Source organism: Oikopleura dioica, chromosome 1 (assembly GCF_907165135.1).
Source record: "Oikopleura dioica chromosome 1, OKI2018_I68_1.0, whole genome shotgun sequence".
Classification (NCBI taxonomy): Eukaryota; Metazoa; Chordata; class Appendicularia; order Copelata; family Oikopleuridae; genus Oikopleura; species Oikopleura dioica.
The window spans coordinates 9056989-9074280 of record NC_137291.1 but is presented as its reverse complement, the minus strand read 5'-3'; the positions used below and the strand labels follow the sequence as shown (position 1 = coordinate 9074280).

At 40.2% G+C, this 17292-nt stretch overlaps 1 protein-coding gene across 1 annotated transcript; it reads left to right on the top strand.

Annotated features, from left to right (window-relative positions):
• The first annotated feature begins 3008 nt into the window (after window positions 1-3008).
• On the top strand, window positions 3009-15481 carry LOC145702220 (uncharacterized). Its single transcript, XM_081779439.1, has 9 exons — window positions 3009-3375; window positions 9128-9306; window positions 11680-11880; window positions 12188-12273; window positions 12318-12450; window positions 12703-13230; window positions 13277-13450; window positions 13497-13709; window positions 14491-15481. The coding sequence occupies exons 1-9, from the start codon at window positions 3318-3320 to the stop codon at window positions 14578-14580; spliced, it is 1662 nt and encodes a 553-aa protein (XP_081635565.1). The 5' UTR covers window positions 3009-3317; the 3' UTR covers window positions 14581-15481.
• The last annotated feature ends 1811 nt before the right edge of the window (window positions 15482-17292 follow it).

Below are 17292 nucleotides of genomic sequence, written 5' to 3'. Positions count from 1 at the left end.
TAATTATAAATTCTAGCGTTTGCGCCTCTAACCCGTCGCTGCATGACATAACCTTTTGGAGCCTAGTTTCAGTTGTGCAAATAATGTCTCACTTTTCTCGTCGCACCTGATGAAAAGGGATGAGATTAGTCGCCGCCGCGCTGATTTGAGCTTCTAACCCGCACACTCGAAATTGGCTTAACTTATAATGATCGAGTCCATCCGTGTTGCGAGTAGCGGCTGAGCAAGCACGTCATGGGAGTTAACCTCTTCGGGGAAAAAGGTCGAAAATTATCACTTTCTAGTGAGCCCTCGTAATTGTTTGAAAACATGGATCGGTCTGGAGTACGGGGAACCCAGATCGGTCATTGTAAATAATTGAATAACAATTAGTTCTTTTCTTGTTGGTTTTGGAAACATTCTAAATGCGGATGCTTCAATCGAATAATATTGAAAGAAATAAAATTGCGACAAAACGTCGCAAAAATGCCAAATTTGTAGCAATGAAAATTTTCAAATCTCATTTTGAAACGATGCAAATGAGCATCTGAACAAATCATCTATGATTCCTGATTTGGAGATTTGAAAAATCGTCATCGTTGCAAATGTTCATTTTAGGATAAGCATGGAAGTTTGAAGACGACACAAGAAAACTTCGCGCGAATCGTTTAATGGATGGCAAAGGCGAATTTGTTATGCAACGAGACTTTAACAAAGAACTTGTTGTAAAAGTAACCATACTTTTTCTCTTGAATTTTTGATTTCAAGCTCACTATCAAACACAAAGGTCATCGATTTGCTCAGATTAGAATCGAAAGCAACGAATTACCGTAACAAACTCATTAAAAGGATGTCCACTCTACTTGCACCGGGGCAGTAGGACCTCTCTAAGTTCGCATTTTCAGGTCGTTTAACGTTTAAGGGTGTCATCGCTTAAAAATCGGGACACAACGGTCACAAAAGCTCTCGAGAAACGTTTTAAAAATTTTATCTCAAGTGTCCCGTTCTATTTATATAAACATCGCTACCAAGGGAGACGCTTTAATCTAGCTTCAGATACTGTTAAATGACCAGTTACTGTGTCAATTCTCCAAAAAATACGTGTTGATTTTCAATATGGATCGTTTTCTGAAACAGCCAGTTTGGCGGTCGCCGGTTGAGTAAAAACAGTAATTTGCAAAACGCAAGCTTGGAGCACGTGAAGGCCCAAGTTGAAGATTCGTCAGAAATTATACGCTTAGCTATCTTTTGCGCACGGCGGCTATCTTAGAGCGCAGAAAAGTAGGACTTATCTGATACCGGAAGGAGAGCTCAATTTTACTATCACGGGAGAGAGAAACTTATGTTACGAGCATTTAGTTTATCAATTAAAAGTCGGCGACAAGCACGCGTCATTATTTTGTCGAAAACAAACAGACTTGAATTGGTATTGAAGTATACTTTTCTACCATTTTAACTGCTGAAAAGTAACTTATAATCGGATTATTATAATCGAGTGTTTCTTTTTGTGCACTTGCCATCTTTGTATTCTCAACAGAAAGGTCTAGTGGAACTATGAGAGGAGCACGTTGTGTATTGATGAGGCAGAAATGTTGAGCCGTGAAGGAATGAACTCTTGCCCCGCACAACAAATATCGATCCAGCTCCAAAAGACTCCTTGCTCGGAATTTCGATCACAACAAACCTTCGTCAATTTAGAAGAACTCCAGCAAATGAACTTTCAAATTTGAAATTTCGCAAAATTCAACGAAAAAGGGGGTATTTAATCAGACTCAATTTTAGTTCAAGGTCTTGGCTTTGAATACAAAGCTCTAAAAAGCCAATCTAATCGGTGCATAAGAGGATGATTATTAATCCGGTTTAGAAAGAAGACGACATTAGTCTTGAAAAAGCTTTGCCTCCGCCGCAATCCATTTTGCTAGCTGGCAGAAAGTACAGTGTGAGCTGTGTGCTGGGACTAATCTCGTCGAATTTGTTCAGAATTCTCCACCCAAAGCACTTTACCAGCGGTAGCCCGGCGGGTTACGGCCAGCGAGGTCCCTCTCTCGTGATTGCTCGCCCTCGCTCCTTTGCTCCACCTAGCCAGTAACCCAAGATCGATCAAATGGATGAAGCTTTTTGTAAAATGTAAATTTAAGCCTTACCCGAGGCTAAACGAAAAGTTGACCGTAACCCCTGTCCTGGCCAAGCTGGCTCAGCTTGACTCTTCCTTCTCATTAGCGTATTTTGGTGATTAACATATTTGCAGCATCCATGCCTGGAATGTTACTCCAGCTTATTTTGAGGTATTTGAGCTGTTTTAGAAAGATGACTACAGAAAAAAGACATTTGGCATTTGGACGTAAATACGTACATCTTTCTAGCGGTTTTTGAAACAGTTATTTAGATTTATATCGAAATTATGAAAACCTTGTCACGGAGCGGCTTCCAAAAAAATGGTAATAATAATGATTTGAGACTGGAATCGAACCTAATTATTCATTTTATTACAAATGTGCAATTCAAAAATGAGAATTATGGTTTCTTATTTACGCGAAAGAGGAACAGTAAACATCATTACCATGATTATCATAAAACCTTTCATCAATTTGAAATTGATATTTCCTAGTCTTCCATGGTCTTATCGAATAAAATTCCGACCAGATCATAAAAATTATTTGAGAAAACATCCTCTGCGGCTCCTAATGGTTATTTATATACGATCTGTAAAAAAGATACCGCTCGGAAGAGCTGTGGCCGACTCTTACGAAAGCCTTAGCTCCGCGTCGCAAATTGCTTCTTACGAGGAACAACTTTTCCAACGCGGAAAATTGCCCGTCTCGTTCAACCGCATTATTATTCGTTGTCTTGTGCTTTAAATAAATCCACTTTTATAGCTACTCTAGGATCTACTAGCTGGTCCACCAGCAGCAGCGTGGATGGCGGTGATGCTGGTGGTGGTGCTGCCTCGCGCGCGCCAGCATGCGGCGAGCCCGCGGCGCTTCCCCATCGAAGGTGATGGGGAAAAATTACGTTTTGCTTTTTTTGGTACTTTGAGAGACCTCTGCGAAGAAACTTGTTCGGGCTGAAATTCGCCTGAATAGCTTTTGGGTTCTCTTAACCTAACCTTTCTTTTTTATAACCCAACCGTGGTCAACCACGCTTGAATTCATCACTGATCATTCTCAGTGATCGACCAAGATCTGCAAAAAACTAGAGATCGTCGAAAGAACTCAAGAAGAATTGAAGACTCGCCAATCGAAAGATTACGAGCTCAATAACAGAGAGATTACTAAACACACAAACAGAATTTGAAACATAACACAGAACAGAATCGAAGAAAAGAACCTTCTTGAAAAATGAAGCTCTTTTCGTCAGTACTCATGCTTGCCGCCCTTTTGGACGGCACAAATGCCGGTAAGAATTTTACTTCAACCATTTTTACTCCTTTTTTCAGTTTTTTTTGCCAGAATTTCTTTACGAGAAATCTATTTTTGGACACTCTCAATCAACTGAAAAATAATTTTCAATGTTTGGAGGTCTAAAAATATCTTTTTCGCGAATTCTAAAAAACCGTGGTTTTTCTTTTGTTAACCCTATTAACGTGTTAACAAGAAAACTCTGAGTTATCACTCTCAGTTATGATTTGCAAATCATTAATCACTTTCGGTAGCTGCTATGATTGAAGCCCCCTATTGATCATCCCGCATTTCCGTGTTGCCAACCGCTAGTTCTTTTTCGAAATCAAGGAAGACTACCGAATCTCCCGGTAGCTTCTTGTAATGAAGCCATCCGTCAATACCTGTTAATTGTAAACCAATCACCATGTAAAACAAAGGCCTTTTTCTTACGAAGTTGCAGAACAACTTGTATGGTGCGGTGGCGCCGCGGAGCACGCCATATCTTATGTTCGACCGTCCGTGCGCTTCCCGAAGCAAGGAAGATACCGTAGTTGTCGATTCCTTCCCAAAGGAACCAGAAAGTTCCTGTCTCATTAGAACGCTCTTTCTTCGTCACTTATTACTTCACTCTTGTTTTATGTGCATTATTTTATCGCGTCATTAAAAATACCAAATTTTAAACCTCTTTTGAACGTTTTCTTGCTTGAAAACTGATGTTTAACTTGAAAAACCAACGGTTAAATACAGCATCAAGTCGTCGAATCAAGTTGTTAACCATTAAAACATCAAATCAGATGAAACTCGAGCCGAAATAAGACACGGTAAATGTACCCGTATGTAAAAGAGCTTTTTCATCAAAAGCATCAACGTCTTCATTTCCTCTCCCTTTTTCTTTCAAATTGAGTTTTGACCTTGTTGCAGATAGTTTTCTCACCGCGAAAGAAATGCTAACAAACGTGACTTTCTCTACCATGGCATGGTTATTACCATTTTTGCTCCCCATCATTTCTTTATAAAGCAAAAAAATGTTCCACCACATGATCTATTTGCACAACAACTGCGAGCGCTGGGCTAATGATAGTTTCGATAAGCCGCGGAAAATAACGATAAAAAAAGACGCTCGTTCAACGGGTTTGTTTTCGTTCTGTGGCCAGGGCGCAAGGGTAGGTACTGAAACGCTGTTTTCTCGGTCCTACCGGTCCTTGAACTTCTTGAGGGAATTACAAGCCCCCTCGTGGATTTTGAATTTCTCTGTGGCACCGTTACGGAACAATTATTCAAGACCATCATAATGCAAATTTTAACCCTTTGTGATTACTCTAAAACAGCGAGGTCACGAGGCTGATCCTCGCTCACATTTGATGGCGCCACTTTAAGTACTCGTTTTCCTCTCATGGTTACCGTATTTCCAAAAGCCGACGTGACGGTGATTTAGCCACGCACTTTTCCGGAGCATAATCTAATGCCCGGCCGTGATTTGAAAAGAGGCTCCAGTACCCGCGCATCCATGTGGTGACATTTGAAACAAGTGGATGCGGTTGAACATCCACTTTTTTCGAGGTTTTTGGAGAGAGAATCACGGACTTCGAAATCCAACCTAACCAATGGTCAGTTTTTATCAAGTTGAGTGCTTCTTCGAAAAGTTATTTTTTCCGTGCTTGGATCCGGTGAACATGAGCTTTTAGAATTAAATTAGATCTTTTGATCCGCTGTTCGATCATTTTGTGATCGCGAGCTACAAATTCGATGAGTGTAATTGATTCCCAAATCGGATTCGACAGGAAAGAGATCCTCATCTCGTCATAATTCGCGGATGTGAAAATTTGTTTCGTCGTGTTTCTGTCACTTTGCGGTGTGGGCTTCCACCCGCTTTCCCGCTAAAGGATGATCCAACGGTGGAGAGAAAAGCCAGTTGATATATTTGGCAGTGTTAAAACAGCTCAACTTCATAATTAGAAGAGATGAGAAATGGAGCTTCGAGTACCATTTTAAAGGCCAAACAATAATAATCATGCATACGGGAGGAAAATATACCCAACGTTGGAAAGTTCGCGGAAAGAGAGTAATCTCCTTGATCCTCTTTTCGTTGCCCACTTTACCGAAATTCAACATGGCGACTCTTATGAGCCATTACGGAAAAAACTGGTCTATCGATCTTTGCTGTGGTCTTATTTTGATCATTCTTTGCAGCTTAGAATAGAGTTTTTTTCGAGACAAAGATTGAAATTTTGAAAAAGCTGACCCCAAAACCGCAGAGCGTCAAGCGTCGCCCTGACCAAGAGCGAAGACTAAACGAGCCACATTATGTCCTCGTCTGACATGCGCGGTAATTTTCGAGCTGAAGACAATTTCTCTCCCCTCTCAGCACTTGGCGGATAAGCTGGCCTTATTTCGCAGTGTTACCCTTGAGTCTCTAAGGGTTCGCAACTGGGGACGTGCTAAGGCGCGCGGAAGCTCGTAATGAGAGGCTCGGCGAGAGCTGAATTCTTGTGGAACATTCTTTTGGCGGATTTTCAATCGACTTTCTACTGATCGACTCTTGTCAAACACCCAACATTCTTCGAATCTGAACTTACAGTATCTTCTTATCGGAGTCATTTTTCTCGTTCTAAAAAATTCTTTGTTCCGAAAAGACTTTTAAAGTTGTTATCTCTGAAAATGTTAGCTTCAAGCTTCGGCGTCCGAGCCTTATCTTATTGAAAGGAGCGTTTGTCGACAGTCGCTACAGGCAAAAGAACAGTAACCAGAATCTCGGCTAATAGCTAACAAGGTGATAACTAATCTAAGGCTGAAGTCGAAATCTCGGATTTCTGCCTTAGAAAAAAGCCTCAATAAAACCGGATGGTTTGAAATCCATGACCTTCTCTAATTCCCAGATCGAGTGGCTCGGCACGAAGGATTATGGATAGGCTTTGACAGGAAGAAAATTTGAAGACGTGTTCTTTGGTAAACAATACCAAGCCAAGGCCCTTCTAAATTTCAAACACTTGCCGTCTGGCCCCTGTCAACCCCTTCTTCTTCAGTCGTCTTTTTTCATATTATATCAAGGAGCGCCTGCGGCCCAAAAATTGAGAAACTCAAATTATTGTAATGTGAAGAAGAGGGCGATGAAAACTTTGTTAACAAAGATTTTTTCGAATATTCGATTACTTTGGAATTTCTTTGAAAAATTCTTCAAAAGTTCAAATTTGACAAAGCAAAGAAATCTGGCGGAGATTTGAAGAATTTCTTAGACGCGTCTTTTCTTTTGAATTCTAGTTTCGAGTTAGGAAGAAAAATGGTAATTGAACGATGAATGGAATTAGCCTCCTTTTTGATTCCCTGTTTCGTTTTCCAATTTTTTTCTGATTTCGTATGAACGAAAAATATTGTTAATATCGACTCAAGACATCGGTATTGGTTTTGACAACATGCTCCAAGTCTTGCGACGCTCTATTTTCAAAGCAATTTGGAGATCGCTCACATCATCACCTACCAAAATAGTAAATATGTTGGCGGCTAGATATGGAAACCCCAGCGTTTGAGTATAAACCCAAGCAAGGATTGATGTTATCATTTTGAAATTAGAAGTTTAAACTTGCGAACTTTTCTTTCCGGAAAGTTTTTCAAGCAAATGCCCTACCCAGGCCGGTTTCTGAACAACGAGCAATGCCGACTGTCTCTTGCGATTAGGCCCTGACCCTTTGAGAGTCTAATGACAATCAAATTCAGCCACACCTGGGTAGGGTTTTATCATCCCCTTTTTGTGGTTGAGCAGGTCAGTCAGGGACACGTTTCTCTCTCTTATGCAGAATCTTTTCGCTCAATTCCGAAAAGAATTTCAAATTGACACGCGAAGTGTAAATGTCCTTTGATGAACACCGTCTCTCCCAGCTTCTGTCCAAAAATAGGAGCCAAGCCACACCCAGCTCAGTTCTAAAGCATTGGGACGCATCTCAAGTTTTTTCCCAAGTCTCCTTAGACTACCTTCTCAGCTGCCTAGAAAAATTATCCAAGCGGATTATCCACCCGGGGTATCACCTTCAGGTTGATTGCCATTTTTCCAAGCAAATTGTTTCTCTTCTGAACTCATCAATTACGGCGCGGAAACTCGAGCCAAAATTGTTTCGTTCATTCAGTTCTCAAGACTTCAAGTTCCAAAATTGTAATTTGCAAATTGCAAGAAGAATCAAATTCAAAGTAATCCTTGTTTTTAATCCTTTGTCTTATGGGAAGTGATACTCGTATTTACCTTCTATCCGATCGTGGAAATTTCATTTTTCGCCAAAAGCGGAGGAAATTTGGCGCGTCCGACCGCCCGGATCTCACCGTTATGAGCTTGATCCGTTCTAAAGTGAGAGCTGACGGCCGATTACGCCGTGTTAAATTCGTCCTCGCATTGCGATGAAACCAAATAGCGTCGAATCCGCACAAGAAGATGAGCGAATTGAAAAGCACACGTGAATCGATAAGCCGGGCTTGTGTTCGAAGCATTTAGAAAAAATAGAAAAGGTCTGAACTTTTTAGCCATTTTATAAAAAAAGTTACCCAGCAAAAACTGGACCCAAATGCAAACCGCTGTATCCGGTATAATTCGCCACTTTTATTTTGTGACAGTTTTTCCGTTTCATCGGCAATTTCTGACCGCAGAATCCGTATTTTCAAAACAATGTTTTTTTCTGAAAAAATCTGAAAATTACGGCGGCCGCAGCCATTTTCTTCCGGTAACGAAACGTACCCAAACGCGTTGTTTGACATTTTTTCCTTTCGTCATGAAAACGGATGAACATGGGCATGTTCCGTTGTTTCCGACGGAAGAAAACATCAGCGCTGGTTGCTATTCACAGGCGCTGTCAAAAATTCATCAACGCTGTCAGGATAGAATGCGAAGCGAGTTAGTTGAAAATTAACCGGGATCGCTCTCGGGGAACGAGTCGCTTTTATCATTCAGAAAGCTGTCACCGCGAATGCCAAGTTCGTGGAACTCGCCAAACCTGATCTCAAGATAATCAGCACTGACCTACCGAAATAGTGGCTCTAAAACTCTGCTAAAAATCATCAGATGCTCTAATTATTGAAAATCGATGTAGACATAAGAGCTGTCAGATATTTACAAAGAACCCTCATGTTTTACGTGTTAACTTTTTCCCGCGAAAACGATGACGGCGCGTATTTGGCTGATGTTTTGTTATCTTGTAACACTTGAAAGGTTCGCTGCGGCTTACTGTTAAAGCTGGACCCAGTTTTCTTTTTCGATAGTTAATCGCACCAAATAAACGCTTCTCTCTTGTTCTTTTGAAACTAGTTGCCAAAATGACTTTTGCAACAGAGCACAGGTGCGCTACGAGCTCCATTGACGGGGTAAATCAGACTCTGAGCTTATGATTTCCTCGTCCAAATCTGATGAGCGGCTGATGAGCTCAATAAAGCAAAGTCAAAACAGTTTGTCCGGCCTGCGTTTCATCCAATTACGCGAAAGACAGAGCCCAAACGGTCGCTATACGCCCGAGTCGTACCGCGTGACTGGCGATCTCCTGTCGAGCTTATCAATAGCCGGTACTGATAACATGTAGAGCCCCATAGTAAGCATAGGATAGAAGGAGCGATAAGGAGGTAATGGCCCGGAGAGAGAAAATTGGTGCTCTTGGAATTAATGGATTAGCTCCGCGAATTCAGATTTAGATAACTGTTAGTATAAACCTTGCTCTTTTTTTTCCGAAAAGAGGTTCTGGCAAACAAGATCTACCCTCAACAATCATCGTCTCTCAATCTCATTTTATGTATTTCAGCAAAGAAAAAGTCTAAAATTGCCGGCAAAAAACACCCTCTCGCAATCAGATCTCCGGACAAAGAACCCTGCCAGAAAATGAGAGAAGGAGTACTTGAACATGTGTCCACTGACGACAAATGCAGATGTTCCTCTGGATGGAAAAAGATAAACACAGAAGATGGAAAGAGATGCCATGAGGTAAAGCTTTTTTCGATATGTTCCACTGCATGGGAGGCATCTAAAATGGCAAAAGTTTGGCAGGTTAAGCGACGCCCGGTACTGGATAATTCCGGGCTCCGTGGAAGGTTTATTTGAAGATAACTGGCGGCGGAGCATTTATTTTCACTTTGAGTACGCCCTCGCTATTAAGAACATATACACGGCACCCTTAATGCTTGAGTAGGAATAGCAACAGCACGCCCCGGATTTGCATTTCGTATTGGATTATCTTAACTCGAAGTATATACGGCCCAGCAGCTGACGTATAAAAAATGACATTAGAAAGCGCGTGAGAAACAGAGTGCTCGACCGAAACAGCTGGAAGGATCCAACTTGAGGATACGACAAATCCTAAGCGCTCTCCCAGGAGCCTTTTTTTTGATCAGTTGAAGGATGTAGGATGCTTGCAACTAATGAGCACTTTGCCCTGACTGGTTAATTTTCGTGTTAGAAGTAGTCCCTCCCGGCATAAAAACATGATAATTATGCTTGTAAAAGCGAAAATAATTAGCGACGCGGAGCGTAAATTGGCCCCACTGCAGTTGTGAAAATTTTCATTTTATTCATCAAAATAATCTTCGTATTAATTTGGTCCCTGAAACGTTCAAGTCTTAACCAAGAAACGAGCACTTTCTATCATCGCAATGAAAATTCCCCCGACGTGTATTTGAACTTCCCAAACACCGGCGCAAGAAATTTTCATCAAGAATCTTGGCCTCGTTTTCAAAAACGCGCGGGCCATAATCATCAACGTGGAAAATTTTCATTAATTTTCTCATTCCTGGCGTCCCTTATCGGCGTCGGCCCGCACGAGCGTAAAACAAATTTGCAACTGCGAAAATTTCCTAAGTAACAATTTTCGACGCCCTGGAAATTCTGCGTCTTGGATAAGTGCTTTTCCAAATATTCAGGAAAAAAGAAGATAATGTTTATTAAAATTTCATTTGAAAAGGCAACAGAAATTGGATAGCGAGGGAAATTTTTTTTCAGTAGAAAATAGTTGTGAAGCCAGTGATCTTCGATTTGCAGTGCGGACAAATGTCGTCGTCTTTCAAACAGGGTCAATAAAAACAACTTGAAAAAATATTTTTGATAGAATTGTACCCTGTCCCTGAAATTTTTATCGCGCAAGCGGTGCAAATCGGGTGTCCACAATTGAACACTTTTTGTATGCGATTTTTCATGCAAATCTGGCAGTTTGGCAATTCTGATCGACTCTCTAAAAACAAAATTACACTTTTTTTCTTTTGAGTCAATCGGTATTCTACCGTCAGTTTCCGCATCAAGCATGCTTTCTAGCATGGTTTTTCTGGCTTGAAGTTTTAAAATTTTGTTTTCTTTCTTCAAGCTTTTAATTTTGTTGCGAAGTCGTTGAAGTTTCTTTGCCAAGAGGTAGCTGAAGTCGTTCATTTTAGTTTTTACTTGTTGCTTTTACTGTAAATTCTATCCAAGATCTGATTTCTAAAATGCACCATGGAACGGCAAACAGAAACGATTCTAGAGATAGTTTCATGTCGTCGGTTTTCAACGATAAAACTTGTATAATGGGAAACACGTACACTGCATCCTCAAATTCTAGTGCCTTCACTCAAATAAACCCTCAGCCAGCTGAGCCCCTTATTGTTGGCCCGGTAATGCTCGCGCCACCGCAGCTCGTTGAGCATCGTGTTATTTCTTCGCCGTCATAATCCATTCAATTTTCTAATTCTCAAACCATGCTCTCACCAATTTCGAACCTCCAGCTGGCGAATGCCGGAGGAATGTTGCTCGAAGCGATTTTCAACAAACTCACGAAATTCCAAAGACTAATAAAATTGGTACCCTGAGTTTGATCCATTCTTACCTTTCTTGAATCTTTCGTCGCACTTTTAGGAGACTAAAAATATTAAAAAAAAATGAGTGGGATCCGTATCTACCCATGAGAAACTCTCAAAAGCCCCTCTAAGCAACCTAACTTCCTGAAAATAAAAACCACGTGCAGGTAGCTTTGTGTGTACTTTATATAACAGTGCGGTTGTCCACTGATTTGGTGATCACCACATCGTGTCCGATTTAGAGGCTCGATAAAAAACCAACCCAGCGGGGGATTAGTACGAAAAAGAGCAAAAATCAGTCTCGCAGAAATATTCCTCGCCGTCAAAAATTCCCGTCAAGTTCTAGCAACATCGGCCTTTCTAAAGGGCAAGTCCTACAATTTCTTCCATTCCGGAATGCAAGGAATTCCCAATCGCGGCAGTTGCAATTCTTCTTTTATGACATTTCTGAGCAAGCATTTCCGTGGAAATATTTCACTCGAGATTATTGAAATTATCTTCTTTCTTGCCGAGCAGACAAATAATTTTATCCATTAAGTCAAACACGAAGATTTACAACTCAAAGAAGCTTGTCGTTACTGGCGAGACTTTGGCCGAAGCCCTCCTCGCCCGACAGAATATCGCTGGTGGAGCTACCAAGTGCGCAATGGCGACTGGAGTTGAACAGGCTGTGGATTGCAGCGGCGCTAGAATGGACGGAAAGAAGGCCAAGAAGATTATTGTTCCAGCAAGCACCAAGGTAGATTTTGTCAATTATTTCCCTTCATAGTCAAAAAAGATAGTCAAAAAACTGGTTTCTAGCTCTTATCCTCCAACTCAATTTTAGAATAGCGTACCAAGAATAAGCTCCACGCAAGTATTTTCGTACAATAGAAAAAATACGTACTATTCGGTCCTTGAAGTAACCGCCCTAGCTGGCGCGTTCATTACCTGTCAAAACAGACGACAGAGCTTCGCGATAAAAAAGAAACTCTCTTCTCCACTTACTCGTCATAATTTCTCAAAGTCATGATTTATTTGATGAAAAACTTACAAAAAATATTCAGAAACTTTCTTACGAGTCCAACCATCTTGACGAAATTCACCCACAGTGGCTCGAAGGACTCACCAACTTGGAAAAATTGAACATCAAGTAAGAAAATAATTGTTAGAATTTGATCCATATCAATATTCTAGGAACAACTTTTTGGACAAGATCAGTCCTCAACTTTTCCGAAACAATATCGCTCTTGAAGAGCTCGATCTCTCCCAGAACCAGATCCTCAAGCTCGACAAGTCCGCTATCTTCAAGAAGAACAAGCAACTCAAGGTAAACTGATTCAGCAGAATGTGGATTCATTCAAATGAAAATTTATTTTCGCAAAAATACGAAAATGACGAAGATATTCGTGTCGTTTTGAATACGATAATTAGTGTTTTTGGAACAACCAAAATAATTGGTTGTTTTTGGTTAAACTCGAGCTGATCCCAATTACCCAGCACAGATAATTGCGTTCTAACGATAGTCAAAACTAATCAGTGGACTTTTAATTGAGCAATTAATAATTGCCAATTATTTCAGAATCTGAAATTGAACAACAACCGAATTGTCGACATGAAAATGAAGATTCTCACTGCTCTGCCAAACTTGGAGAACCTCGAGCTCCAGCACAATCGACTCACACGTGTCAATGGAAAGATGCTGAAATACGCAAAGGACTTGAAGACAGTCGATCTTTCTTACAACAACATCAACTCAGTCGCCTCGCAGGCCTTCAGAATGAGCGCAAGCGTAGAGAAAGTGAGCCTTGATCACAACAAAATCACACAAGTCAACAAGGCCGTCTTCTCCAACCTTAAAAATTGCGAAAGAATGTATCTCCAGAACAATAATATTTCAAAACTGAGCAAAGATGCCTTCCGAAACATGCTGAAAGTCAAAGAAATCAATCTCAGTGAAAACAAAATCACAGAAATCGCCTCTGGACAGTTTAAGAGGCTGCCGGAATTACGCATTGTCAACCTAAACGATAACCAAATTGAATTCCTTCCCGTGTCCACATTTGATCATAGCCCCAACCTTATGTTTGTTTACGTCAAAAACAACAAGGTATTTATTCGATAAAAGTTGCTCAGGCATTAATTCATCTTTTTAGATCAGATCTTTCAATCCAGATTTGTTTCAATACGCCATCAACTTGAAGATCTTCATGGCTGACGACAACGTTGTCGAGGAAATCAGCGAAGGCCTTCTTGAAGGAAAAGCAAACTTGAAGACAGTCGGCTTTAGCGGTAACAACATTGAGAAAATCAACAACTTCATCGATGATGTAAGATTTTTAATTTTTGACAAACTTGTTAACTTAAAATTTCTAGGACTCTCTCGCTGTTAAGAACGTTTTCCTCCAAGGAAACGAAATCAGCGAAGTCGATTCCAACTTTTTGAATGCGCAGAGACAGCTCGCCAAGGTCGAAGTTCAGCAAAACCAACTTTCCGAGGAAGACATCGATTTTGTCAGTAACATCATCACAGACGACAGAGAGCTTCAGGAACTTGACCTCCGCGACAACCAATGGGCCTATCCTCAAGTAAGTGCGATTTTTATTCATAAAAATATTCATGGGGACATGCAGCAACGCGTGTTTGAATTTTACCAAAATGTTATTCTGTCCAAAATGCAACCGGCGAGCTAAGAGACCGCAGTATTATAATGTAATGCTACTTGGTACTACAGTCGGAGTCCAAAATAAGGGACACTAAGATAAGGGACTTGTTGGCCAAAAATGCCGAAAATCTGCGGCATGGTTTATATGATTTTAATGCTAAATTGTACCAAAATAAGGGACTTTTTACGAAAATTTTGGAGCAGAAAAAGTCCCTTATTTTGGACTCCGACTGTACGTACTGACGCGAGGCTAGAAATGCTGCCTGCCGTATAGAACGCGTTCCTGCCGAGATAAAACTGTTTGAGCTGGCGGTCAGATTGGCCCACCGCGAAACTTGCACAGCCCGAACCTGCGTCAGAATATTGTACATGATCACAAGGACTTCTATCGTACCGAGTCTACTCAAGATAGTGTTCAAAGAAGCCAAATTTAGTTATAAAAGCAATTCGCCAGGCAGAAATTTTATCAACCAATTCAAATTCGAGCGGAAAAATAATATTAAACATTGAGGTTCAATAATGAATTGCCCTCCATATACGACAAATGACGTTCATCGAATAATGCCTGTTTTGGGAAAAGGCACTTAGATAATTGACCAAAAATTGAGAGGCCCTTAAATGGCTTCCTGTATTTCTTGGGATCATGACGGCGGATCAGAACGAGGATCACAATTTCCTGTCCACGAATAATCCTTTACTTTTAGGATTTCAATAAAAAGTTTGGCCGAGCAATGTTTGGACGACTTGCCGACGATATCGCAAACATTGGAGAATTTGGCGAAGAAACCTTGTAGACATTATATTAACTCCAATAAGAGTATGATAAAAACGATCAAAACCTATATAAAACTAATGTCTCACGCTCTTCATGTACATACGCCCTCCGTAAAATATTATAAATATCCCCTTTCCAACAACATAGTTCATAGTTGCCAAGAATCAAGAATTTTCGAAGATTCATAGACTGAAAACTATAATTACCTAAGTCCAGTTTTAAACTTAAAAAATTGCACAACTCAAAATCCAAAAGTCCAAAATTTGAGCTTCGAATACTTTCTCACAGTAGCAATAGAAATCATTTTCCATCCTTTATTCTCCTAAAGAAGGGAAATTCGATCTTGCCAGTGAAACTCACCATTGGTTTTTTCAACCCTTTCTTTGATAGAAAACACTCATGTAAAGCTTAACTGACCAACGTTTAATTTTTTTTCTACGTGTTATTTGCTCTTTTGCTTTTTATTTTAATTGTTCCTTTTAAATTATCTCTGCCTAAATTGATGAATTGAGTGAGCTGAATTTTGAAGAATCTGGAAGGACCCGCATTGCAAATTTTGTCCGAAATGGGGCGAGACTGGACCAGTTCTTGATCGCTAACTAGTGCGTGTTTATGAGGTCAAGTGGTATTCGCTTTTCACGCCGTCCGAGTTAATTTTTTACACTGTGTAATATCGGTGCAGAATGCATTTAACTTTCCCCAAGCTCGTTAAAGCAAATGGTGTGCCTGACCCCAGTGGCCCCAGATTGAAGGCAAAAACAATCGGACAATCCAACCAGAATCTAATTTTTTTGAAATCTCGATATCGTCTACTAAGGTAAGAATTCCAACACAATCGCCGAAGCTACCGAAGATGATGTAAATATTCCTGATGATTTATCCTGGTGTACAGTTTATACAAATAAAATCTCACAAATAAATCTCTTCCTTGATTTCATTTTTGAACAATTTCAAATGCGATATATTTGCAGGCAAATCATTTACAGTCTAATCAATTCCGCAAAAAGCGAGCATTTTACAGGGTTTCTATACAAGTGAACATTTCCTCCGGTACGTCCATTTAGTTGTTGTTCAGAAGAGCGAGCATGCTCTAAGTTTGAGCGAGGTGCAGCTTTGTACAAAAGTCGGAGTCGAACTTCGTCTGGCGGTTGCGCTTGGTATCAACTTTCCGGAGCCAACTTTGAGGTTCTCGAGGACGAATTTGAGCGAGTAGTCGTTGTATTCTTCCCAAGGAGCGATCTCAGTTGAAATTTTGGCGGTGATGAATTCTGATCTTGGAGCCATATCTAATAAGATCGACTCTCAATAATAAGATAGAAATTGTTTGATGGCTCTAGGTGAATCAATCCTTGCTTTTTATATGAGAGTTTTGATGGGCGACAATATAAGCTTCCGAATTTGGGCATTTCTTGAGCATGTTGTTGGCGCTAGAGCACCGCGGAGATCCGACAGTCCTGGAGAATTTTCCGATTTTCTTATAGAATTCTCTGAAGTCGATAACTGTCTTAAATCCCAGTCAAAGCGGAAAATGACAAGCTGTCTTTAGAAATTGTAGACCTTGGCAGATTCTGATGTTTCTGACAGGCCTTGGCATCTCTTAATCAGTACACATATTTTTCTGCATTGAAGTTGGCACTTAGATATATCTTCTTTTAAAGATATCGATAATAAATCAATACCTGCTATACTATTCATACACTGACAGCTATAATAAAGCGTATAAAATTTCAAAATGATACTTCCTAGAGTATGAAAAATCATACTGAGTAAAAATTTATCGTCTGGGTCATAAGCTTCCAACACAGTCTTGGTGGAAATAGTAAGACTTGTGGAGCACTGGAAGTCGATTCTTGTGTCAAATTTCGGGAACACATGTGTGTCATGATTGTATAACCCTCATTCAATTCACAGAAATAGCCAGAGACCGCCGCAAAAACGCTTCACATGCCATTAACGGCACCGTATTTGTTGAAGATAGATTTCCTACAGTAATGTCAATGCGAAGCCGCGAGATTAATACGGGCGCGAAAAGGATGAAAATGGATTTTAAAAGAAAATCTTTTTCATGATGGCATGATTTAGCACCGCGTCAGACGGCGAAGACGCGAGCATCATTCACCCGAGAAAAACTCATTTTCGACGGAGTAATTTTGTCAGAGTTGAACTTGCGATGCAATATTGGAATATTGGTTGCTTGATGTAAAGAATATAGTCTATATTAGATAGAAGTACACAAAAGCATGGGAGAGAGTCAGAAAAGAAGCCCGAGAAAAATGCGCAGCGGGAGTGCTATTCAAAAATACAGAAATCATCTGAAAGAGTACCAGGAATGATGGAATCAAATAACTTTCGAATGAAAGTTTATCTAAATATAAATTTATTATTGAATAAAATTCATCATTTGAAAAGCAAGCAACAATGTCCGACGACGATGAGTCCTCAGATGGTGAGTTCATCGCTTAAAATTGTTTTCAGTATTAGTAAAACTGTATAATACATAACTTTCTTTCATTTCCAATAATTCCATCGCTGCCAGAAAATTGAGTTTTCTTCTGTGGCTTTTATCCTGTTGAATAGTTGATGCGAGACAGTAGAAATAATAACCCAGCTCTCGGGAAATAGAATAATATGTTTGTCGATGTAAATGCATAGTTGGAATGAAAGAGGGTGATTGAAAAGATGGAGTACGGAAGTTGACAAGTTTTTAGAGGAGATTGAGGAGGTTGGAAAG